The 27,590-nt window shown below is 41.3% G+C and overlaps 1 protein-coding gene across 1 annotated transcript; it reads right to left on the bottom strand.

Annotated features, from left to right (window-relative positions):
- Positions 1 to 10,883: 10,883 nt before the first annotated feature.
- On the bottom strand, positions 10,884 to 19,524 carry LOC130414153 (uncharacterized). Its single transcript, XM_056739894.1, has 6 exons — positions 19,368 to 19,524; positions 15,971 to 16,436; positions 15,434 to 15,509; positions 14,684 to 14,762; positions 13,043 to 13,178; positions 10,884 to 12,513 (listed from the first exon to the last, which is right to left on the bottom strand). The coding sequence occupies exons 2-6, from the start codon at positions 16,394 to 16,396 to the stop codon at positions 12,112 to 12,114; spliced, it is 1,119 nt and encodes a 372-aa protein (XP_056595872.1). The 5' UTR covers positions 16,397 to 16,436; positions 19,368 to 19,524; the 3' UTR covers positions 10,884 to 12,111.
- Positions 19,525 to 27,590: the final 8,066 nt, after the last annotated feature.

Below are 27,590 nucleotides of genomic sequence, written 5' to 3'. Positions count from 1 at the left end.
CTAAAGTAGCTGTTCAAGTGTCGTCTAAAGATCAAATCACATATGACATATTTGCTTTTAAAAAATGTTTTTTTTCTTGTGGACTTTTTGCGTTTTGACATTTGGTTGAATAGTAAAATGAAACCGATGAGACAGAAGCCCAACCAGTTTACTGGGATTTGTCTGAAACGATGATAAATGTCTCCATCTGCTGGACGAAATCGGAAGTGCGTCATTGCGAAAACAGTTTAATGCAGACACGCGACACGCTGAATTTCCAAGGTTTAGTAGACTCGACTTCACCGAGTTAAGCTCGTAAACCCTTCTTTTCGTCGTCTCTACAAGCAACATTACTCCACAGGTAATTTAAACCGAGCAAACTATATAAAATGAACCCGTAAATAGAAGCTAAATCTGATGTCATTCAGCCAATGACCGTCCAAGTTCATTATCACACGTGCATTGGTAAGTCGCACGTGCGGCTTTAGAAACAATTGATTCAGTCCAGATAACAATGATGAAAAAAACTGCATATGCTGTTTTTTTCAACAGGGAATAGTTTTAATATAAGTATAATATGAAGTATTGTGGAAAGTTGACGTTGAGATCAGAAATTGGGAAGTGACTCAGTGTCATACACATAAGGGATTTTGGGGAAATGCACGAGGCTCCTGGTCGTGAAACTGGGCCGAACACCCTGTGCACTCTTGGAGCATCACAGTGCCATCTGGACGTGGGCAGCGTGTTAGTGAGCAACTGTTACATTTGGATGGCATTGAAATCCCACCGATGTACTGTACTGCCAGTTCCTAGAAATGCTAAAGAAACTACTTAGTAAGAATCAATTGTTATCAGAAACTGGTGTGTGCCGGCATGGGTTTTGTGGTAGGCTGCACTCGGACCTATTTTGGCTGGACATTATATTCCCTTATAAATGTTTAATTTAAGCAATTTGTGTTTTCTTTTATATATTTGTTCTTAAACTCCATTCCAGCATCTACGGAAATTTATTGCGGTGTTTTCCACATCCTATCGGCCCAGGATACCCTGTTGTCTCAGGCATTGAAAACCCCATTTCAGGTGAGCACTTTGAAATTCTATGAGTGTGCAATACTACAGTGCGTCAGACGGAATACTTGTATTATTTTGCTGCTTTGTGTCTGAAAACAAGGCAGAAGTCTCAAAATCTTACTTTGAGATCAAACGCAGGTTTCAAGCATTCGTTTCACTATGATTTCAATCTTTAAAGATGTCATGATTATACTTTTACAGAATGTTCTTCGTATATTCTATGCGGGATTTAATGTAGAAAACAGTTAATCACAAAAAAGACGGTTTTCACAGACTCACATTTAGGCAGAGGTGCAAAGAGCACCTAGAAACCATACTTGTGTAAAAGTAGGCCTACAGATACTTTGCATTAAATGTTCCTCCATTATAGGTTAAAAGTCACCAATTCCAAAAGGACTTGAGTTTAATAGCACTTGAGTTATTTACTCATACTGATCTTTGCTCAAAGCAGCAATACTCCTCAACACGTAAGAGACATGTCAGTGAAAAACAAGAAACTTCTGGTTTTGGCCTTATCGCTGGCTGCAGTCATGTCCTCTTCCCACATGTCAACTACCTGATAATGCACCCGTATTAGTTTAATTTAGCAGATGCTGTACATTGCGGCAGACATCAGTTGTATATAGACGTGGCTTTCTACCGTATTTAAATTTTACACGGTAGAACAGCACTTCTATACCAATGCCGAGTGCCGCAAATACAATAATTTATTGCACATGCAAAGCTTGAAAGGAGATGATTATTAATGTAAAAACTACTTAAAAAAGAAAACTTAATTTCAATTGGAAAATATATACATATATTTGATGGTAGGCGTCAACTGACTAGTTCTCGAATGTAAAACTTGATCATCCAGACCCCTCCTCATGGGGTTTAATATGAGATCATTTGTGAACACTTGATTTCCGAATACTATGTTTGTTTGTGCATGTGTGCACATGTGTGTATGTGTGAGAGAGAGATCATTACGTTGGGCTCTGCTCAAATGGGAGTACTGAGTAAATAAGTTCCCATAGGGACCTCTCCATTATTCATTTAGGACTCACGTGTGCCCTGTTTTCTTTGAATGCGTCTGTTCTGTCATCATGTTCCCTATAGCTGTTAATGCCGTGGGTGAGACCGCATGTGTCTCTCCTTGCATCAGGTCTAGGATCTGGTTTAGTTGCATTTTGTACAGTTAAACCAGCGAAAGCAGGGTTTAGGATAGGGGAGGTTGGTCTTATTTTAGTCCTAAAACGACAAATTCAATTTGTATCGATAAACAGTCACGCACCCCTGGAGATTTGTCCAGAAGGTCAGTCTCGTGACAAGGCTCTTTCCTTTCATCTCTGTAAGAGATGAGATTACGTTATTGACCCAGTCAAAAGGAGATTAATCGGTTTCCCAATAGGATTGATTCAGAGTTCTTGCTCTGGCAAAAATGGGGCAGAAATTGTATCTAGGGCATTTGATGTCTGGGGGACTTTATCCCGTTTGCCTTTATCTGGGTTAAAAGTATGGCTGTGAATCTTTGGCCAGAGTGGGAAAGACACCAAAACTTTCTAAACAGTGGGCAATTTCAGCAAAATTACAAGGTAGGGTTTTGTACTTTTGTAATAAAAATCTGATCTAATAGCAATACAATATGGGTGTGAGCTCCGCATGCACACTTAGATAATGTAAAAATCGATTGATTTATCTTCTGTTGCTCAGCCGTCAAGATTAAAAGTCTTTCTACTGAAGAATGTTGGTAACCTATAAACCAAACAATATTGGCCCCCATTGACTTCCATTGTAGAGACAAAACCACGGCGACATTTCTCAAAATATAAAAAATATTTGGTGTGTGACATAAGAAAGATTGGACTTTGACAGACAAAAGGACAAAGTGACAGACAAAGATTGGCTGCCTGAAGTGTTCCAGGCAGTTCAACACCGACTGGGCGCGTGCTGAGGACAGTCGGGCCGTCATGGTAACAGAGTTTAGTTCCATACCAAGAGAGAGGATGCTCTGCAATGGGGAGAGCTTGCTCTTCTCTCGGTTTACCTGTAATCCCCACCGATCTAGGTGCCGAAGCACCTGGTCCTTTTGTGTACACAACAGATCTTGCGAGTGTGCCAAGATAAGCCAGTCGAGATCATTTAGTTCCCACACCTTCCTCCCCTCAGGGAGATAGGGCTGCTTCCACGATCTTCGTGAAGACCGTGGGGACAGGGACAGACCGAAACGGAGAACAGGTCGATTGCCACGAAACCAATCCTGACACCTGATAGATGTCTGGATGCGCCTCTGCATGATCATTCTGAATGGCAGCTTGTGAAGGTGCTTTGTTCAGGGTACGCAGACCTATAGGGCGCGACCCGCCGTCTTGGGAACGCTGAAGTGCGGGCTGTAACCCACTGAACATCTTGGTTTTGAGGGACGAACTCGATACCTATTTTGCCAGAAGGGTGGTGACCTCCGAAGTACGGAGACGTCCCTGCCTCTGACTGAGGGAGATAGGTTGCCCCGAAAGAGAGTCTCTGGCGAACTGGATCGAGTAACCAATACAGACCGCCATCATTAGCCAATGAGACAGTGTGGGCAGCTCTCGAGCTCCCAGGGACTGTGACAGGGGGAGCAAGGGGACGGTCTGCTTCATCATTCCCACGGGGGGTGGTTCATTGACTGGCGGAGCTAACCATATGTCGCGGGGGTCCCCGGAGGGATGGTTGGCTCGTCCTTTTTGCCTGCCTATCGGGACAGCTGCATGCACTGTCGGTTTGAGAGTGGTGGCAGCTGTCGTGTGTGTACGACCCTACGTCTCGCCAGGGCGTGAGGTCAGGTTGCCGAGCATAGTCCAGTGGAGTGTGCGATTGGCTGCAAGTACACCCTGGGAGAACGGGAAAACTCTGTGAGTAAGTGGGCGCCAGGCCCTGAAAAGGGTCCGGCTTTTGTGACGAGGCAGGAGCCGTCCCGTACCGACCGATCAGAGCCGTGGCTGTGTTGTCCTCCCTGGGGTCTTCCCTTCAGTGTCTCTTATCGCGAGAAGGTTGCTGACGAGGTGGAGGTTTCACCCTTCGACCTCCGCTTCTGGGGTGCCGCATGTGGGGGCACAGGAACCGGAGCCGATGTCGAAGGGGCCGAGTCACGGTAAAATGTCGCTCGCTAATATGCACTGTCTGCTTCTTCACCGTCAAAAACTACTGAGCGTAGTCCTCGACGGTGTTACCAACAACCTTCCCTGTGAGACGGGTGCATCGAGAAAGCGAATTTTCACTCTTCTGCACAAGGTACAGCCGGGGGTGTCCCTCCTGGACCACTACCCTGGACATCGCCCGACCCAGTGCCCGTGCCGCCACCTTGGTCGCACGGAAATCCTGCATTATACCCGGGTCGGCCTTACCCTCGTGGACCTCTCTCAACGCCTTGGCCTGGCGGACCTGCAGGATGGCCATGGCGTAGAGAGAGGAGGCAGACTGGCCCGCAGCAGCGCAAGCCTTCGACACCAGTGATGCCGAAGTCCTACACGCTTTGGACGGTAGTCGTGGCCGATTCTCCCACGTGGCAGCCGTCTGCGGAACAGGTGCACTGCAGCCGCACGTTACACCCAGGGGATCTCGACGTAGCCTTTGGCTGCCCCACCATCGAGGGTAGTGAGGGAGCCGGAGCTGGTTTGACTGGAGAAGTTTTACACAGCTCCTCATGCACCTCCGGGAAAAAAATGAAACCCGGGTTGGGCGCGGTTTGCACCGCGCTCCGACCTCAGGAACCACGTATCCCCGGGTTAGCACGGATGACATCACTTCTGCTTCCTCCTGAACTCGACCGCTGGGGGTGGAGCTTGGATTTGTCAGAGTCGGATGCCAGTCTCCCTCCGATGCTGCGAGCGACATCTCATCTACGTCACGCATCGTTTCCGAGTGCGTGCCTGGGGATCCGGACGGTATGCCACAGTTGGTTGGGGAACGTTCAGAAGAGTGAATCGGGGAGCGATCGGCCCGTGAGCACTTGGCTGGCGGGTTTGCTTCGCAGAGGTCCCCACATCACTATCGCTGCTAATACAGGGTGACTTCGGGGCCATAGCCACCGATGTCACTGCCCGGGTAGCAGACGAAATGGTGGCTGGTTCCCGTAGGACGGCATGATGTCTCAACGAACACTGCCCAAACACCTAACGCAGCGATCGTGTCCATCCCCCTCCTCGATGAGGGTGCCACACTCAAGAGAAAAGTGGGACATGCCGCACTGGACAATGCTCAGTCCTGAAAAGGACTTTTTAGAAAAAATCTCGAACACCTCCGGAACCGCCGAGACGCCCAGGGGAAGGTCGCTGCAGGTATGGACGATCCGCTGTTATACGTCGTAGATCCAGCAATGTAGAAGAAGAATTTGTTGAATTTGTTTTGTTCGTAGTCATGAGCGAAGGCTCTGAAGAACAAAAGGTAAATGAATGCGGCTTCCTTTCATACCGGACATCCGGGGACCGGCATGCAAATTTTATTCGCCCAATTTCATTGGCCTTTTCTATAGTAGTAAGAGTTGATTGGTTCTCAAGGGCGAACCCCATCTGTCGTTCTCGACACAACGTCGAGAGACCGACAGAAAGGGAACATATGTTTTCATTACTTGTTTATCACTGGGACTATAGTTCACCTCTTGATAATTAGTTCTGATGGGAAATAATCACATGAACACACAGTTGTTTTTCTCAAACCTTCGGACTCACAACTACAAACCACGATCAGAATATTCCCATGAGAGGGAAAGAGCTAAATTGGAAGAAATGTTTGTCAGCCTCTTGCCCTAGTCCTCCTGTCCTCAATGAAGCATCTTTGGGAGATGGCTTTGTGTTCTCGTGTTCTTTGAACAACAGACACGCGCTGTGCTAAAGTCACTGGGCATGTTTTGTTGCTTGTCTGTTTTGTTAATTGGTCTCAAGTGACTGTGAACACATTTAGATGCAGTAAAGCACCTTTAACCAAGTTAAGTCTAAAATAAAATTAAAAACAAATTTCAAAGAACAAATTTTTTAAAAGAATCACGTAAATGCATAATTATTTCCCAAACTTCAAATGAATGGGCCTTTTAATAATTTTGGTCTTTCTCCAAAAACAAGATTTTCATTCATGGATCGTCTTTAATAATCTTACCATTGTCTATGCCCTTCAGTAGATCCCAGTATGGTTCAAAACCCATTATAAACACATTGACATCACCACTAGCTAAATTGTATTTTTTAAATATCCTTGCTGCCCTTTCGAAACCTTGGATGTCCAAATTCACTGTTTTTCAGTAAATGGAAAAAACACTTTTTAAAAGATTATATACCGTGTTATATACTTTTTATTTGTTAGATATTTTGCAAAACCTAGTTACGAACAAAAGCATAATAATAATGATTTATGGCGAAAAATAAAAATCACAAAATATATGGGGTATTAGAAGGAAAGCAGGGATATAAAAGTACCCTTGTGTATGCATGTACAGTATTTTTATTGCTTGCTGTTCATATCTCTAAATGACTAACAAATAAAATAAAAAGGATTGATTTCTTTTATTAAGGCTTTGAAACATCATAATGTACCAGCGAGCAGGTTATAGCATGAATAGGGAGCTGTTATGTGTTGAAGGTGTATTCACTCCAAAAGCCATAGATTATTTTTTTAGTATTCAAGAACAGAAGCTGATGGTTCAGTTATTTAGTGGTCCTCTGTGACAAATGAGATCATTATCTCTGCGGTGGGGATAAATTACCTGTTGAATTACTTAACAAGTTACTGAGCAATTTTCTAACCCAATGGACACGATGCCTCTCACCACACAGACAAAGAGGGCAATATAACGTAAGGACTGATAGTTAAACGGAAAAACGACTCCTCTGGGTCTTTTCTTTCATTTTTAACTTTTCCATAAATATCCTTTAAGCATGTTTTATTGGGAAATAAATTACATTTTTAAAACAAAATGCATTCATTTCATCGTCGGAGTGATCTGCATCCTTTTCATTATCGTTTTTTGATGTGAATTGAAACGTGAGTTTTGAGCCTGTGGCACAAACATGAAATCTTAAACGAGTTATATGTTCTTGTCTTTGCCTTAGTTCATGAGGACTTTCTCTAGTCAGAGCATCGATTTTAATGTTACGTTTGGCTCTAAGTCAGTGTTAAATAATGACTTCCATGTCTTCATTCGAATAAGTAGTTTCTGAAATATAAACACAAACCGTAGTTACAGAAATGGATGAGTGGTCAAAGCCAATGAGCCGCACTGTTGTTAAAATGCACAGGAAGGCTATTCCCGAGCTCCAATAACAAATACAAGTGTATTTGATTGTTATGCTTTATGAATTCTCTCACCAGTAAGCACATGAGAGATCACCAGCTATGTCATTTCTGGTTCAAAGGGAGACCAAAGAGGGGATATTCTGAATAAGCACTACCACAAAAAATTTCAAGGAAATGTATTGAAAATGCAGAACAGGAACCAAAGAACTGTTCTGAAATCCCATCATACCTCTAATGGAGATCAATGTTGAAAGAGCACAAACCCACGCATAGAAACTTACAAGGCCACAAATGCATCATGACCTAAAAACAGACGCAAGTCTAAGGCCATGAACACACTTAACATCTTTTTGACAAGAAAAAGTTGACAAAACTGCTTTTTTAGTAAATAAAACTGACAACGTTTAGTAGGGCGTTTTTTTTTTTACTTTTTTCAAAACACGGTATACTCCATAGGATTATAATGTTAAACACACGGTAGCAGCTTCGAAAAAGAAGTCGAGTCTGAACACAGCCTTAGGAAGAGAACACTAGCATACTGTGTAGTATGTGGTATACTGTATTTCAAACAAATTACCAGGTTGTGGAACAATGTTAACTCTTGGAAGTCTATCAAATAATGATTTAAAGCAACACTTTGTAGTTTTTCAACCTTACATTATTTTCTCTAAAATTATTTCAGTGGTAGAACAACTCTTAAAAGGAAAAGGAAGAGTCTTGAGGAAGAGGGCCAAATGGTTTCCAAACTGCATTTCTGCATTCGCCGGTTCCATCGGCTTAGTAATACATTTTTGTTTATTGCGCTGCCCACGGGGAAGCTTACACAGCAACATTATTAACAACACTGGTAACAGACAATAGCACAAAACACATGGGGGACCTGTAAGCAAAAGTTCTATAGTGTTGCTTTAAGATGTGAAAAAAATTTAGACTTGTACAAATTTCTGTGTATTTGTTGTACCAGAAATAGGAGGACAAGCTAGTATGAGAATTATGAGAAGTATGATTGTATGCGCTTCTGAAGAGACTTGTGGTTTGGCTGGTTAGATTTGGCAGTAGTTACTGGTAAATGTCACAACTAAATATCATGCAACCAAAATATATTTCTCAATTGACAGTCAAATGTACCTTCGTATTCTGTCAAAATGAAACATTCCCACAAAACCCAAATAGTTGTGTAATAAATTGTGTTCTTGTCTGATGATACAAAGTGTGATTTTTTTGTCAATACCACACTTGGTTTACCCATATCCTGTAGTTCCTTCAGACTTCAAAGTTGCTGTGACCTTTGGTGAAGTTCATCAATTTATTGGCATTTCCGTGACAGGGCAAATGTCAAACGTTAGGAGTTAATTTACAGTCTGCCAACCTTCGATGTCAAACACCTATTGTTTTCTATATGCTCATTTAAAGCAAACTTCCGATTCAAACATAAAGAGCACTTTCACTTCTGCATGTCACCCTTCCTCCCATTTTACAGGACTTCCCCATTTTTCGAAGTTGTTTTTGTGAGAAAAGCTTGTGCCCGTGCAAATGGAAAAAGAAATTCATAAATTGAGGGTAAAAAAGACCACATCCCTCATCTGACAGAAACCGAAGCCACCTTCTATCTGAGTTTGTGATCATTGTGTGATATGACTATCGTCAAACATACGAAGCATTTTACAGTTTTGATTCAGTGTTACTATATAGTCATTTCCTGAGAATTACATCCAAGCACTTGAGTTAGGTTTATGTTTAGTCACTTTCAGTCATATCCAGTGAGACCTAGATGACATTGATCTCTTAAAAATCACAGTATCCCATAAAAATAAAATGTTTTAAAGTATACACTTTGTGTTAGCAACGGAGTCTCAGCTGGCAAGATTGGTTGAACTATCATCAAGCGTGAATTTGGGGGCGGGGCTATCTGTTTACCCAATCAATGACAGATGGCAGAGTGTTCTAGAAACCTGTTTGAAAAGCCATTTTTGCTATTCTGTTCTACTTGCACAGACATTACACACTTGACCTTTCAAATTCCAGTTATAAAACCATACTTACATAATGTGTCTATTTAAAAGAATTTAGACTGCTCCTATTCCTTGAATAAGAAACATATTCAGTGTTTTGCTGCATGAGCTTTGTGACACCTTGATCCCTTTTTCACATTTAGAGGTACAGGTAACCAAACAGTTTTTTCGTTTACATTTTGTCTCTCAGGTTGTTCAAAATCTGTATACATTTATTTGTTAGAGAAATATATTTAGAAGAAGCTTGTAACCAAACAGTTATTGGACACCATTGACTACCATAGTAGGAATGTCTTAGTAAATGTCTTTCTTCATTTGTGGGAACAAACAGAACAATGTAGGAAAGCAAACAGTTCTGGGGCACTTTTGACTACCATTGTCATTTTTCCTACTATGGTAGTCAGTTGTGGCCAAGGACTGTTTGGGTACAAGCATTCTTCCAAATATCTTTCTCTGTGTTCATCACAACAAATAAATGTATACAGATTTGCACCAACTTGAGGATAAATGATGGCAGAAATTTTATTTTCGGGTGAACTGGCCCTTTAAGGCTCATTCACGCCAATGACAAAAATATGAAGATAACATTCTAGAAACTGTTTTTAATTTAAGAGAAAAGTAGGACAAGCGCATTTAAATGTGAAACTTCAGTGTGCAGTTATAGTTATCGTTCTTGGTGCGAAGAGGCTTTTAGAATTTTACGATCATGGGTAGATGGATAGCTCTCGTTTTTCTTGACGTAAACAAGAAGTGCAATTTGTCAATCTGCTCTGAAAATCACCTCTTCTTATGAGAACGAGTCACGGCAATGAGAAACAAGATTGCCGTGCTCACTTTCATTTTGTGCACAGCAGGGAAATGAAAGAAAGGCGGATCACAGGAGGGACATTTGAATTACTCACAGTCCAGAAAAATATTTGATTTTCTATTCTCCCGAGGATGTGGGTTCTTTTCCGCATTTCTCCATTCCTTCACCCTTACCCTTCCCAGAAACCATTGAGCGGTTATTCATCCAAAACCATTCCTGTAACATTCAAATTTCTCTGACAGTTAATAGACTCCATTTTTAAGGTCAAGATGTGATTAAAACAAGGCTATATTTCAGATCTGGCCTGGTTTTAGAGAGCTTGTTTTTCTGAGTGCCTAGAAGGCATTGGTTGCTTTGATATTTGAATAGACGTCTTCTTTTTAGAATGCCAATGAGGACAGGAAACAAAGAGGCCAATGATCGGCTGTCTCCTGTAGAATATCAAAGTAGTAAAAACAATACACGCACACAGGCCGCCAAATTAGAGATTGTGTGATATTCTTTTTATGGCTGAAGAGGATCCTTGTAAAATATTTGTATTGGACCCGTTTCATTTGGTTATCAAGCAAATGCTGTTATTGGGTTTACTGATGTGTGGAAATGCATTTGTGTGTGCGCATCTCATGTGCAAATCAATCAGATTTGTTTTTTACATTTATGACACTTTATATATCCGCATATCCTGTTCACTAGACATAAGCACCGATCATTGAAAACATGAAACCGGTCTACCAATACTTGTGTAACAAAAAAACACAAAGGCGGAATACGGCAAACAAATATAACCACATTTATTTCTGAAAGTATAAAATATTACACTATAAAGGCCACTTTGCAGGGGTAATTTAACAACTTCTTTTCCAAATATGTACACAGCTAATACCTTTTCCCTCTTAGATGTTGTCCAGCTATGTGGCAAACCAAAACATCATCGTCTCACATGACCACAGGAAGTAGTTGGCAAGAGTTTCAATAATTTATTTGATAGCAAAAAAAAGAATGGCAGGAGTTTTGAAGGTTCCTGATTTTCTTTGTACATCCTTCAAAGGCGTCAGATATTCTGGTTGGTCTCACTTTCCCTTCAAAACCAGCGAAGAGGCACAGATTGACATCGAATTGTCAGGCACTGTATGCCCTTGAACTGGGAGGCTTTAAAAAGAAAAACAGTTCAGTTCACATTCTTTACAATGGCACCAGTCAAACCTCTGGAGCACTTCCTGTGAAAGGAGCCTCCTGTTGTAGTCTGAACCGAACGGCTTACATCCCGTCGCGACGGGAAAGTTTGGCTCACTGCGTTGATGCACTTTTTGAGGCTTCCTCGCTCTGAGTCAACGCAAGCGTACATCTGTTCTTACAATCTCTGTACACTTCTGGAGACGCCGTGTCAGATTGAGGTAGAACCGTTGTACCAAAACGTAGCTAGATGTCTAAACCTATGAAGTAACAGTCACATCAATCAACTCTCTGGAGTGGATTCAAAGAGGAAACTAAAGAAAATTCACATTCAACCACACCTACAATAAAGATCATTAACATGTGGAATATCTGAAGTGTTCCCAGAATAAATTCCTCCCTCTTTTCCCTTCCTATAAAAAAGGCTGCTTTGTTTTGTCAAGTGATATGCTTTTCACAGATGAAACACTGCCTCGTTGGATCCAGGAGGTTTATCCTTTAGGTTTGTCTCCAAAGGAAACCATCTCTAAAGTACAAGATCATAGAACCTTCCCAGCCCCTCCCATCTCACAAACAAAGCTACGACTCTGCTGTCCAACAGAACGGAACATATGCAGATGCGAACACATCAGTTGCTGACACACGCACAAAGATCGCACTCCGACAACAAAACTGAACATGTCGCTCTGAAGTTCTGAACTCCCTTTGCTGTGGTCTGTGCCTCTCCCCAAGGCTAGAACGGAGTGCTGGAGACAGGTGACTCCAGGCCAGTTGGTGGCACTCACGCACTTCCAAGGCTCTTCCCAGAGCCCTTTCGTGGGACTAGGACCAGCCGCCGCCTCCCGTACCCGCTGAGCCTTTCTGGGTTATGATGCTCTCTGTGGATTTAAGAAGTCTCTCAAGGCAAGGGGCGTTAATCTTGCCCGGTGGTGGTCTGTTGGGAGTAGAGTCTGTCTTGGTGCACATCCGGTCCGTGCTGGAGGACACAGAGTTGTCTTGCGTCGCGTTCTTCTCCCTGTGGGCTGTTAAATAGTTCCGGACTGTCCCCTGAGCTTGTTCGCCTGTCGCAGAGCAGATGGGTGATGTGTGGAGCCATTTTAGGTTGATTGCAGAGTAGGGGCCGGGTGGGGTCAGGTCGCTGACTCTCAATGTCTTGTTACCCATGGAAGGGGCACTTGTGGTTGCGGGGTTGCCGGTAAGCAGGGGGGATGCAGATGGCAACAACTGTAAAGTATTGAAAGACAGAAAGTTACTTTTTGTTTCATTTGCTTTTAAACAACTCTACTGACATTTTTGTAACATATGCAAGTCTATTGGTAGTATTTAATGAAGTTTTTTATAAAACGTTTGTTTTGTGCTTATGGCAATCATTGAATTATAGATGTCTGTTGGAACGTTTTATCCTGGTACCTGGAAATCAAACACATGACCTTAAATCAAGCTCCTTAAGTTGTGCCATAGGAAAACCCATATCAAGTTCCCTCAGGTTTGTAGAAACAATTAGTGTGGTATATTTTCTCGGAAGAGGTACACAACCGGTATGTGAATGTTCTTTCCAAAATTACCTGTTCTTTTGTGTCATTGTTTTAAGCGAACAAGGGAATGTGCATTTAATACCTCTAATCTGTAAAAACAGATTTTAATTACATGTTGTCTGCTCTATTCTTTTCCAGTACTGCGATTACAATTGGTATTTTGGATCAGCCGTTCCAAGCATCTTTACCTCTTTAAAAAATAAAAAAATCGACCATACCTTGAGTTTCTTAGAAACGGTTGTCTCTTCCATCAGCTCTGTGGTATCGGCTTGGTTGTTTCGTTGGGGTTTTATGTGTGGAAACCAGTTTTTCAACATCTCCTCCATTTTCAGGATGATGTTGACATATCGCTCTCTGTATGGCAAAAGAAGGACAAATTATAAGTTGGGCAATTCACCTGCTAACAAAAATACAAAAAGAACTACACCCTTAATTCCAGTCTTGCCGTTCTATCCGATATTCCCGTAAATTACATAACGTCCTAAGCGAATGTGAAGATAATCTAACCACATGAACTCGGCACACACAAACGTGTCTCTCAAAATGAGAACAGCTCTTGTGTTGATCCACACATGTCTGAACCCACACGTGGCATGGAGTGTGACCGTTTCCCTTGCCTCTAAATATAGACACATAAGCCTGAAGCAGGGCACTGAAGTCCACGTCACGGGGAAGGGACAAAAAATAGTTGTGCTGAGAAGCAGTGATACACATGCACACAAGCACATGGTGCCCATTGACTCGACCAGCCCCCGACAGATGGCTAACAAGGATTAGTACAAGTCACATGACCAAAGTCTATCTGCTGTTGCCCCATTTTCAGCATTTTAATTTTAAATGGCTGCAACTGTTGAAGTTACTATTTGCCTTTTTGATGTGGAGGGATGGAATGGGTGGATAGTGAAACGGGGGGGCTGCAGCCACGCCTCCGCAATCCCCCATGTCAGCTTCAATATGAGCAAACGCCGTCTTGGCTCACTGCCTTTATCAGATGGCCTGAAATAGGGCTCACAACCTCATTATCTATGTTTTCAGTGGCTGCATACTCATTTCAAGCTGGCAGCTGTGGTTTTGCGCTGCACAGGTTGCAACACCGCTGGATGTGACCCAAAGTACACCAATGGACTAGATGTTCTAGACTCTGCACTTACACGTGAATACTGGGTTTTTTCAAAGAGCACAATACAGTGACAGTGACACAACGAGGACATTTGTCTGGGATGCTTGCCAGGTACTGTTAAGATGAAAGTACATGGCACAACAATCCGACAAATTATGAGGTCATTTTATGTAACAGAATCTCTAACTCCTCCCAGAAATGACATCACACGCATTACACCATCTAACCAAAGGATGCATATTGGACAACAGGTTATCTCCTCAAGAAAGCTTAGACATTTGTGAACTCTATTCTTGGCCAGACATGTTAAGATCTGTGGCTACAGGTCTGCACATGGCCAACAGTTCCCCATTGTTTCGGACCAAGCGTCCTGCTGTGAGGCTGCGTGTTTTCACTTTTTTTTTTACTCCCTCCCTTAAACCAAGACACTCAAAAGCTTTACTAAAACACAACTGAGGGCATGCAAGTCATTTGCAAGCAATGTGGGAGAACTTAACCTCGTTTTACCGCTAATGTGTAACATTAAACATACACGCAAAAGCAAAATTCCCTCACAGCACTTGACGCAACTACTTGTAACAGAATGAGTCTAGCAAGCGCAATGCCAGGGATGATTCAGGTAGATTGAGTAAATGGACGCAAAATCCATCAGATCGATCAGTGATGGGGTGCTGTGTGGATTAAAGCCCACCCTCTAGCAGTTGGTGAGCAAGGCGAGGAGAAACAGCAGGACACTCACCCCATGCATGGATTCTGCAGGACCCCCATTATCCTCTGGATGCGGTCCATGGCCACGCTCTCTTGGAAAGTGCTAAGCCCTACGAAAGAAGACACACAATGCTTAAACAATTTCTTTATAGAAACAGTCCCAGCTCATTGTCTCAAGCAGGCTGTTCTGCGTCTGTGAGGCAGATGGGTTCCTGCGAAGCCTGTGGGAGGACAGACTCGCTGTCTCTGCGGCCAGGAAATTTGGGGTCGCCCAGAGAGCTTCTTTTGACAGCGATGCCAAACTGAGTGCGGACCTGATGCACTACTTGTCTTCTACCGCATGTGGGGCTCTAAACTATCCAATCAAACGTATTGTTCAGCAAATGACGTTTCCATTACCGTCTGGCTAGAGAAAGTTTTGCGATGATTCTGATGGATTAAAAGTTCATCAAGGAGCCACCTCACGTCCTTGAGTTTACCTTTAACAACCTTCAGGTATTTCGATATTTTAAGAGCTGTGCGGTTTGCATTGCTCCAGACGTGTGTCATTCACCCATAAATGTTTTATTATGACTAAGCAAGGTGGCATGTACACAAAGGAAATAACTGTGGTCAATTTGGTGTCACAATGTACATTCATATCACACCTCGATCAAAAATCTTCTAGTCCAAATGTTCACTTGGGAACTTTATTTTAATCTAATATTAGTGCAACAAAGTATATGTGGTGTGAGTAGATGAGGTAGTATGCTAACTGTAAGATTAGTAAAAATTAACTTACGTTCTCTGTATCTGCCTGACCGGAGGCCATTAAGGATTGAGGATAGAGGATGAATGTAACACTGCAGCTCCAAGCACTGCAAAACAGAGAACGTTATTCAGCAATTTCTCCTTTAACATTTGACGACATTACACTTTGCCAAATACCATACACAAACAAGTCAAGTTAGGACAGTCTCTCATTAAGCTCATCATTTTTTAACAAGATGACATGCTGACACAAAACGGTATATAACTCATCTAACCTTTCACACACATTTGTTAAAACAGAACGCGTTTTTAACAAAATTCTACTATGTTATAAAACTCCCATTTTTTTAATCAATAACCTTGTGTGACTCATTCACATTTCTCCTACAAAGAACACACGAAGGAGGGGTCTTCCTGGAAGTGGTACTGCTGAGTGCTTGTTTTATTCAGTCTGTTGAGGTGGAGATAGAGACTGTGGCGATAAGTGTTCTTCTCAGAACGCCGTGTCCCTTCCACAGGGATTCCTGCAAGTTACATTTATCAGAGCACCAAATGTAGCATGTCTCACCTTGTACGCGAACAGTCTGTCTTTCTCCATTTGTTCAGGTGTGAGCTGCCTCTCCCTTTGCTCCAGCACCACAGAGCTCCACATCCTTTTAAGCGTTTTGCCTTTAGGGCTCTCGGGGCACTGGCTGTAATTGGACCGATCCCCTCGTCCCACGTGAGAAAGCCCCCCATCGATGCCATACTCGGAACTGTCGCACCTCGAAGGAGAACTTCCAGGGGAGCTCATGTTTTCTTTGTCGTTCACCTCCCCTTTATCTCCATTTCGCGACTGGCATGTCTGGGTCACCTGGATAACCTCCGAAGAGGGGGTTCTGCGCAGTGTCGTTTTCCCCTGTGTTTTCGTACAGTCTGGCTCTAACTCGCTATCATTCTCTTCATCATCACTGGCCAGCCAGTCAATGGAATAGTCAGAATCTGAAGCTGACATCTTCGGAAGCAGAGTCTAACCAGCACGGACCATCACTGACCTGTGGGGGGGAAAGGGTGGAGCATTTAAATATTCATCTTTTTTGGGTAATATAATAAAAAACATGACTAAATACTGACTATTACATGATCTGGAGGGAAATTTGATTAGAGGGAAAAATAATATCTTTCACTGGAACATAACAAAAAAAACAATTACAAAGTGTTGAAAGAATTTGGACCTAGCGGAGAGATTAATAGTCAAGTGGATACAACTGGTCAGACATGCCAACCTGAGGCCAACCTAATTTTCAAAACCACAGCTTTTTCTAAGCGGTTTAGCCATTCGTCCACGCAAACCCAGTACTCGGTCACGGACACCCAACTTTTTTTTCAAACTTCCACCAGGGTGAAGATTTTTTTAAACTTTGGTTTCAGTGTTGTTGTGTAGACATGACGTTGCAATGGGTGCCATCATCTCTCTTGTTTGACGTCAGAATCTAGGCTTCTGATTGGCCAACACGGCTTATGGTTAGGATTGTATCGCCACCTGTTGGTTTGGCATGTTTTTAGCATTTTCGTGTGGATGAGGGTTATTTTTTTATAAACGAAGAAGGAAAAACTCAAGTTTATAAAAATACCTCTGTACTTGTGGACTAGGCCTAAGCATGTGCCCTTAAAAAAATCAAGCCGGATGCTGAATTCACGTCATTTCAGACCAGCCAGCTTTCCAGTCACACCACCTGAGCCTCAATGGCAGACTTCGTTTAAACAGCGACTATTAAAAAATGACTGACTGCTGTTTAACAAACATTACCGGGAACTTCACAGTTCTACGTCTTTAAAAAGCCTAGGTCATAAATAAACGACATTTAGTGTAGGCTACACACATTTATTTCTACTTCCGTCAATTACCAAATTGCTTCTATGATCTCGAAGCATCTGAATGTTTTAGAAATAAGCTTTTATGAAATATCTTTTGTTATGGGTCAGTATCTTTTTATGGTATTTATAGCTGTAGGGCCTTTAGAACATATGTTCCCGATGCGATACGAAAACGGTTTGTCCTGATTACATCTCATTGAAAAAGACTTGCAAATGAATCTGTACTGAACAAGCAGGCTGTGATGGAGCAGGTGACACAAAAAAAGCACACATTCAAAGCCCTGTTTGTTTATTCAATGAGACCAGAACACTGCAACCATGGTGACCACCATGGGAGACAAATAATGGTCCAAGAAATGAGCAATTCGAATGGTCTTAATCCATCTGAAACCACTTAATAAATTGCTGCATTTTATGGATTATTATAAAATCACTCTGGAACTGAATTAAATCTATAAGCACAATATTATGAGGGTGTTTTAAGAAAAATTGACCAAAACGACACATTTTACACTACTATACTACCCTGCATTTTGTCCGTGTATCATCCATAAACCCTAAGGACTATACAAAAGCAACATTTAAGAGCCTTTTAAACATTATGTCTAAAGAAGCAAGCCATGAGTCATGTCAAATACATTGTGCTTTCCATAGGTGTGCTCTTCTTTTTGTCTTACAGATTGACATGATCATAAATAAATGGATGTACACCAAGTTACAATACTTACATATCTATTGTTTTGAACTACCCAGACTACAGCATCTACAGGGGTCAAATTAACATTTTACTTTTAACAGATTAATATTTACTTTTAGTCAGATCTCAGTTTCTACCAAAATACATCGATATTGTTTTGCAGACACTATTTTTAACCTCTTAAAGGTAAAACGCCAACAATTACTTTGTATACCCAACTGAAACTATACGATTTAAATATTACGTGAACGTTTGTGTTTATACAACACTACATGCAGTCAATATTGCAAATGGATTTTCATTTTAGACTGACCGTGCACATTCACAACATTTGGGCGTTTAATCCATCCATCAGCTGGTCGGTCTCATTGCAAACAAACGGACTGCTGAGCCAAAGAGTTTCGCGCTGCCAATAAAAAGACATTACGTAACCGATCTACGGCAAGCACGCGACTAATTGGCTCTATCGCGGTCGCAAAGATCAGCTTTTACCAACGCATGTAATCGCCTTTTTAACGCTGAGGAGTTACAATAAACGTGCGTGTAGTACGACAGCTGATCGAGTAAACGGCGCTTGTGGCGAACAAACTCCTCTTTCATATCGAAAAACTGCCTACATCGCATACTTGTACAAGTTTTGTCGCCAGCCGAGGACGGGGATGAAAAGGCCCTTTATTAGTTTCCAGTCAACAGGGATTCTTAATAAAGAAAATCACGCAAACGTGTATTTTCGCTGCATTTTGATTTACGTAAACGTAGACAAAAGGGCACGTGACAGTTATTTAATAGCGACGTTCAGCGCTACAATTTAAACGTCAGTTGTGGGAAGTCATGTAAGCGAGACTTATTATTGTAACAGCAGTTGCCATGGGCAACACTTAACGTTATATTAACGTTAAATATAATATAAAGAAAACAAATGCCGTGGAGATCGTTGATGTACCTGTGTGATGACCGAGGGTGGGGCCCTGTTGATGACTAACACCTTAACACGCTTTTTAACAAAAAAGTCATTTTTGCTTATTTGAAAACATTTATACGTTTAAGTTAAATATACAGTGTCGCGTGAAACGGACCCGAACGAAAAAAAAACATCATGTATTTTAGGAGTAAAGTGAGCAAAATCTATAATCGAATTAATTTATTTTCTTCGTGTGTCAAGCAATGTGCATTAAAACACGAGCTTTAAACTAATTGATTACGTAGTTTATTACAATTTACACATTTTACCAAACGGATCGATGCCTTTTGTTCATCCAGGGGCATGTTCACTACACACACAAACACTACATTTGACATAACGTTACAAATACATAAAGCCTCACACAAACTTAAATACGTAGACACGCGCGAGATTTTTGCCAGAAAACACACGTTTCAGAAACGCTGTTATTTAAAGCGCTTGTCTTACCTCAAGCCGGATGGGACGAATGGTCTCAGTTTCCTTTGTTTCAGCAGTATATCCAAAGACAACTGGAGCGCCAGATCGAGCCTCTGTTAAGAGCTGTACGTGGTTTCAGTGATGTAGACCTGCAGTTGTGTGGCCCCGTGTTACTTCTCCCAAGGCAACGTGTCTGAGAGGGCGGGTACAAAAACGCCGGGCTTTCCGATTTGTGCGTCCAGACCCGAATCTGACAAATAGAGTTTGCGTTTGAAGCCAGCTTCGGCTGATAGGGGAGACGAGCTTACATATTGAAATGAAATGCAAATTGCCAAAACACGTGGACACGCGGATCGGTTTCATTCCAACAGGCGGACAGAATGTCAACTCTCTCTCTCTCTCTCCGTGCGTGCGTGCGTGCGTGCGTCTTCACATTTACTATGTTTTATAATGTTACCTCGTTGTTGAAATGGCATTAGCGCGATAGATTTGGTGCGTGGTGTACCTCTTTCTCATATGTAAAAGTCGGACATTTGATCGGAGTATAACTCAACAAATCTGTATCTTAACAGTTTAAAATACTAAATGCCTAAATATATATAATAATCATACCTAATGATACATAATATACATTATAATTATATTTAAACAATAAAAAACTCTTCATATGCATTTTATACTATGTAATCATGATTTTTATTGTGGCTTAAAACAAAACAAACCAACTGCAGTTTGATTGATTTTAATTGAAATGCACAATAAGAAAACATGATCGTAATGATCTAGTTATCTCTTTTTGGATATAAACTCTTCATATATACTGTTTCACTGTTTATTTTATTATTGCAATGCAAAAACAATCACAATGAAATAAGATAACAATATAAAGTAATAAAGTAAAAATAAATTGCAATTTCTTCATAATACGTTTGAAATGCTGTGAAATGTGACTGATTTATTACAAATAGGCATTTAACTCCACTTTAAATTTTGCTAGAAGGCACAATTTTATCACTTCCCAACAGACATATGTGAAAACATTTGCAGGCACCATGAGCCGGTGAAACATGTGCCATAGGAGCATTTCAGTCTGCACATCTCTGCGGTCCACTTTCACTGGATACTCAAGAGCCCATTGCTGGTTTTATCCTCACCTGGCCTGGACACGCTGCAATGTGCACAGCTGGTCGTAAGTGTACTTAACTGAATGAATGAAGCAGGCTGAACGTGATAGGCCACGGTGTTCTGTTTTGCGTGGGGTTGCGCACGTGACATCTTTTACGCTCGCGCTGTTTTTACACAGCCTTAGTTTCCATGGTGAGGGAAGGGGAGGGGTGGCAGGAAAGCATTCCAAAGTAGTTCACTTGCAGTGTTAAGAATGTCGCACCGTCTCTAAAAGCCCCACAGCAGGTGAAGTGTGCCGTTATATTCCAGAACAGGAGAGCATGTCACATTTTTCTGCCCATGCTGCTTCGCTCAGATACCAGGTGGTCTGCATCCAGTGGCATTTACACGCTCATGCCGGCGGTTGTGACGGTGAGAGAGCAAATAAGGGCACACAATCACGGCATCTCTCTCTCTAGGGGTTGGAATCTCTGGTCGGAGTCCAGAATCACAGCCCGGACTCAATGACTCATAGCACCCCTCCCCAGAAAACGTGATCCCATGTGAGAAGAAAACCCACCCATTTCTGTTTCTCTTTTGGGCATTGCACAATTGAAAATCATAATTGAAGCGAACGTCTCTTCCATTACTCTCCAGCTCTTGTGCCGTCTGACAGTCAAGCATAAAAAAAAACATTGTGGGCTCTAAACTAAGCCAAAGACGCCACCCAGATAGATTAACTTATAAGGGCCAATTTATAAAGCTATGTTGTTGTTCTTTAAAATTCTATAGGGATTTCGATAGGGAATGGTGTAGTGTATAGATAATGAAGTGATGACTAGGTGATGACTTTTGATTTATGTCTTAGAAGATGGCGTGTCACAAATATGAATGGGCTGCTTAAAACAGCTGAGGTGACGCTCCTTTCTGGGCGGGATTCGTCAACATTGATAACACCCACAGCGCGCTATAGGTCAGAACAGTGGTCACTATCTGAGTCATATCCACTTAGTGGAACTTGGTGCACGTCTGTTTGTTGACCAAAGTTTACACTGCCAGTGGTTTTGATCTAATTTGGACATTCTTTACCAAGTTACGTGTCAAAAATACCCTGACGGTCAAAACATCACATGAATGGATTTTACGCCAACGAGTTGATGCTGTTTACACAGGGGCTTCTCATGGAGTGCTTAGCTTGGCTGTTACACCATGTACAATATAATAAGAACATAAAGTACTGCACAAAGTGAACAATCAGTACAAAGTTAATCCGTTTATTTATAGATTTTGAAGATCTTGTATCACTTCAAGATGGCTCATGGCTTGTTTGCATAGTACAGATCTCTCATATTAGTTATTAGAAAGAAATTACAATCATGTTGCAATGGTTTTGGTTAAATCTCACAAAATATCACAGACATGTTTGGCTTATATTGCACCCTAAAAATAAAAACAAATCAGGTAAATATAGACGGTTTTAAAGCAACAATATAAATAAACGTTACTGCCAATCACGCTTTTGTGGCCCAAGCGTAACTTCCAGTACACATTCACAAAGAATAGAGTCCTTGTAGATTCGTACCGATAACAAGCTAAAGAAATAACCAGACAATGACAGTAGCTAGAAAGTTAAAAGTATGTCTAGCTAGTGTTATTTTAAGTTACCAGAAGAAGAACTGTTACTTGGCTAAACATAAATGCGACAAAATTACACAAACCTTTCAACAAATTGTTTATTTATTACAATTATATTACAATAAAATAATAATATTAATTAATACTAAAATAAATTGATTAAAATATTAGTAGCAATTTTATTAGCCATTAGCCAGGCTGATAAGGAAGGTCACAACAGAAGGTAACTTTGGGCAAGGCTCGTGTGTCCGATGAAACCGTAATAAAATGTCAAAATAAAGTACATTTACATTCATTTAGCAGACACTTTTATCCAAAGCGACTTACTGAGGAAGTAATAAAAACATGTTTTACCAAAGACATTGTGACCTGTTTCGCCACAATTAAGAATTTTTGTATTGTAACATTGTTCTTTATGACAGTATATTGAAACCATTTGTTTACTAGCAGAAAGTCTCTCTTTTATTTTTTAACTGTGATGTGGCAATAAATAATTACATAGTGATATATTTATAGCAGTTTTTGTATTGCTGTTTATTAAAACAGATTTAAATAAATAATAATTTAGTCAATCACAACTTTCAACAAAGAAGTGAAGGGTACCTTAAATCTATTTTGCGTAAAATCAGTTTGCCATGGACAAGATGTTTAACACATTTCTAGACCTTTAGATCTGCCAATACAGAACTGTTGCAGTTTGCACATAACTGCAGTTGTTTCACTGGATACCAGAAGCCATGTTGTGGATTTATCCTTACCTGCTCCCAAGGGACTGCAACATGCACAGCCGGTCATATCTGATTTCATGAGGTTCATGCTGTTATACCTCTCGCATTCCTTTGGCAGGGTTAATAAGCGTGAACTATCATTCACAGCTGAAGGCAGTAACTATATTCTTCTCTCTGTATGGCCATTGCTTCGAAATGTCATCATGGGGTGACTGCTTCCACACTCTGCAAATTACAAGGTCTCTCGCGCACATTCCAACGTGTTGTTTTTTTGTGCTTGTGTCTCTTCCGAGCATATTCACGTTGAGCAGCGATACCCGGCCCCTCGTCCTTGCGGGTGAGCCTGCAATGAGTCACGGTGAAAATTGCTTCTGTGATTTACAAGCGCTGTCAGACGGGCTCTGATGATTCAGTAGCGTGAAGGGCTGCGGGGGAATGGTGGCTTTTTCTCTCATTCATAAAAAAAGAACACTTAGTGTACCCACATCATCATGTCGGCTCCACAGTTGGACAGGCAAGAATCCCTGGTCTCGTTGTGGAAGGGAGTCGGATTCTCCACCCCAAACTCCCCCTAAAATTGACCAAATACAAAATTAATAATATTTTGTGTTAAAAATCATAAAGTATTACATGTAAATACATCATTATGATAATTAATGCACAGGCTGAATACATTTAGGCTGACCAAAAAAAATAACTTTTAAGAATCGGTAAAAAAATTGTGTTTGAAGTGTCTTTTAGTGCTGTTGGGGGATTTTTTATATCTGCTTATTGTATCATATGTGATACACTGAACAAGAGGTCTGTGAGTGTGTGTGATAGCAAATAGACAGCTTGAACCCTTATTCCTAGAAATCATAGAACACATTCAGCCTACACTTTCACATAACGATAATGTGAGTAATTTTCAATTTTGCGTGGTACATCCCCGAATGGCATTCTGGCACTTATGATTCAAATTATAAATGGTGAAACTTGGCGCTAGTTTGAAATTTGGATTCAATAAGAGCATTTTAAGACCATTTTTGTTCAGTTTATTAAAAAATATATGGTTGAGTTTATGAATGTGGGTCTACTCATGTCAAAAGCAAGTATCGTATTTATGTTTTGGTGTTATTTGTATTCAGCTCCAAACCAACGAATCAAGAGACCATTCCAAATTTTAATTGAATCTGCATTTCTAAATGTATTTTGGCCATTCCAGTCCAGTGTCTGTTGAATTTGAACCTAATCAAACCTCAGGAGTGACATAAAGTCATCCAACTGCCATGTGAAAGACTGACAGCGTGACAACACACATAAAAATGTGGGACGCGCTTCTGTCATCCTTCCCTGAGGATGGTACTCCTCTAGTGGTACTTGGTGACTTCAACATCCACCTTGAAAAAACCACAGGCTGCCGACTTCAACAACCTGACTGCGTCGTTTGAGCTCAAGCAAGTTACCACTTCAGCAATCCATAAGTGTGGTAATCAACTAGGTTTTGTTTACACATGCTACTACTCCACTTACCATTCTTAGCACACCCTCAGTCTGAACATTTCCTCATCACTCTTGATCTTGACCTAACTTCTCCAGACACTACACAAGCTTCCCCGCTGGTCACAGTCTGGCGCAACCTACGAACACTCACTCTACTGTTGGATACTAACAGCCCCATCTACACTCTTTGCTCCACACTAACTTCCTGCTTAGACAGCTTATGTCCCCTACATCTAGGACAGCCTGTGCATCCCCTTCTGCCCACTGGTTATATGATGTTTTCCGTGAGCATCCTGCCAGGCTCAGGTCTGCTGAGAGAAAGTGGCGCAAATCTAAAGATCCTTCTGACCTCTCTCTCTATCATTCTCTCCTCTCTTCTTTCTCTGCTGATGTCTCCTGTGCGAAAACTCCCAAACCCCCGACACATGCTCGCTCCCCTCTTTCTCTCTCTTATCTGAAGATGACGTTTCCAAGGTAATTTCTTCCATCCACCCAACTACCCGCCCGCTAGATCCCATCCCCACTTATCTCCTCTAGACCATCTCTCCAGGGGTTGCTCTGACCCAAATTATCAACTCGTCTCTCACCACTGGTGCATTTCCCACAGTCTTCAAAGAGGCCTGTATTACCCCGCTACTGAAGAAACCCAGTCTTAATCCTGCACTGTTAGATAACTTCAGACCAGTATTTCTCCTACCCTTTATTGCCAAAACTCTTGACGTGTTGTATTTAACCAGCAATCCTCTTTTCTCAAGCAGAAAAACCTCCTGGACAGCAACCAGTCTGGTTTCAAGATCGGTCATTCCATCGAGACTGCACTGCTCTCTGTCGTTAAAGCCCTGAGACTGGCAAGAGCAGCCTCTACAGCCCTACTGGATCTATCTGCTGCCTTTGACACCGTTAACCACCACATTCTCCTGTCGACCCTCAAGGCTATGGGTGTCTCTGGAATGGTTCTACAATTGTTCAGGTCTTAAATCTCAGGTAGTTCATTTAGAGTATCCTGGAGTGGAGAGGTCCCAACATCTCAATACAGGGGTGCCTCAAGGCTCAGTGCTTGGACCGTTGCTCTTTTCCGTATGCATGACATTCCTAGGTTCTGTCATTTGGAAAACATGGCTGTTCCTATAACTACTTTGCGGACGATTCACAACTCCACCTGTCATTTCAGCCCGACATTTCAGCCACAAATTCAAAGCTCTGCTCTTGGCCTACAAGACCACCACTGGTTCGACACCCCCATATTCTCTCTCGCTAAAACAGACTTGTACCCGCCAGATCCCTACAGTTTGCAAACGAGCGACGTCTTGTTGTGCAATCCCCAAAAGGAAAAAATCACTCTCAGCACCTGATTACAATGGGCACAATGATCTGCCCGCTGCTACAAGATCAGCAAATTCTATACCCATCTTTAAGAATCGACTAAAAACACATCTCTTCCGTCAGCACCTGTCCTAATAATTCTGACTTCTATTTCTTCTCTACTCTTTCTATCCGTCAAAAAAAATCTAAAATACAAAACAAAACTTTGCTATGTCATGTGTGTATGAGACCGGAGGGGTATTGCACAAAACCAAGAAAAAGGATTAAACTAGGATTTTCCAGATATCCTGGCTTTCTTAATTCTACTTTTGTGCAATACCTCTCAGTTTTACTGCACTCATGCTTTTTGTTGTCCTTATGTTATTACAGTTGATTCTATTTTTACCCCATTTGTAAATTGCTTTGGATTAAAGCGTCTGCTAAAGGACTAAATGTAAATGTAAAAACTATGATAAAATCAAGGTTTAAATATAAATGCAAATGGAAACGATATATTTGTTTGAAATATTCTTGGTAGTTCCCAGAATGAATGATTAAAAAAATATTATTTTACCCAAACACATACCTATAAATAGTTAATTAAAGTAATTTTATGGTTGCGCCACCTGTAAAATTGTTACGTACAGAATATTCATCAGGAAACATCATGTTAAAAAAACACGGTGATCAAATAGCGTTTTGTGGTCAGACTGATTCTTAATCTCGCGTGATAATTTCAGGCACACGCATTGTTCTGCTTGTAAATCCATGTGCTGTGTGCATCGATTATGTCACTAAGTCAGCCGTGCCTACCAGGCTTTGAGATGTTCATCTCTTCTCTTTTCTCCTTAATGTTTGGACATATAAACAGCCCTTGATTAAATATTAAAGCTATGCATAAATAATATATCTGACCATAGAACCGCCAGGTGTGTTGATGCTGTTGAATTGGTCATCAGGCTTATACAGTGTGACAGTTGTGTGCTGTCACAGATGGTGCGATTGAATCTTTTCATACCACGCTGGCCAGATGTACCCTGGACATTATGTTGTTTTTCATGTCAGCCACGATTAGTCATCATGTCTGCCTTTTACCAGTCTGCAAGCCATTGTAAATGTTATGAATTTGTGTGCAGTTATTGCTTTGTTTGTGTATTAATTATTGTTCGTTATTATAGAAAACCTAAATAAATTGGTCTTTAAAGCATTTAAGTCCTATTCAAATCTCTAAGTTTTTTATTCTAGATTTCCAGGTATCTTGGCAAATCCAAACACATTTAATGACATAATTAAGATCTCTATGACGTCATTGCTCTTATTACATGGTAACAGTTGAGTTATTGAGGATATCTCATTTGTGGTTACATGATAAGTTAGCTCTTTCAATTGAGCTGTGTTAAGAGGGCAGAAGCAAAACCCTTTACCCTTTCAGGAAGCATGTATGATGGTAGAACATTATTTCTAATTGGCTTAGGTAGTTTTTTCCTTTTTCTTGTTGCATCCACAAACTTTATGATTTTCACTTATTCATTGACTTATTAAAAAGACATTTTCTTTGAAACACACTTTAAAACCGTTGTAAAACATCAACCTCTTAATATAAGTTGCTTGGCAACCACAAACAGCCTAAAGTTTGTATGATGAAATATGTATGCTTCACTTTGTGCCTGACAAAAGTTTTTTTCTACATTCAGATGAATATAATCGCGACACTTCAAACTCGGGGCACTTATTTGTGTCATACAGGCGGCCTGTTTTCTTTGCAAGATCTGGCAACCGCTTCCCAGCACAGACTCGGCACAGTCACATGTGAAGTGCTCAGAGGGAGACCTCTCAGCTCATTTTTCCACAGACAGTTCACATGCAGGCAGGGCATTAAAACACTGGCAACGCATCACAGTTGAATCTTTAATGGCTTTGTGTGTGAGTGTGTTGATATGTGTGTGTGCACATGAGTGTGTGTGCGTGTGGAAATGTCTGAACAGCTGCCAGCACAGCCCTA

This window comes from Triplophysa dalaica, chromosome 24 (assembly GCF_015846415.1).
Source record: "Triplophysa dalaica isolate WHDGS20190420 chromosome 24, ASM1584641v1, whole genome shotgun sequence".
NCBI classification, from domain to species: domain Eukaryota; kingdom Metazoa; phylum Chordata; class Actinopteri; order Cypriniformes; family Nemacheilidae; genus Triplophysa; species Triplophysa dalaica.
This window is presented reverse-complemented; position numbering and strand designations above follow the sequence as displayed.

Excerpts from the sequence above, each read along its gene's own strand:
- LOC130414153 (XM_056739894.1), bottom strand. The coding sequence starts at position 16,396 with ATGTCAGCTTCAGATTCTGACTATTCCATTGACTGGCTGGCCAGTGAT. Across the intron at positions 14,763-15,433 it reads GTCAGGCAGATACAGAGAAC|GGCTTAGCACTTTCCAAGAG; the intron begins GTAAGTTAATTT and ends CTTCTTTCGTAG. Across the intron at positions 13,179-14,683 it reads CTGCAGAATCCATGCATGGG|AGAGCGATATGTCAACATCA; the intron begins GTGAGTGTCCTG and ends TTTGCCATACAG.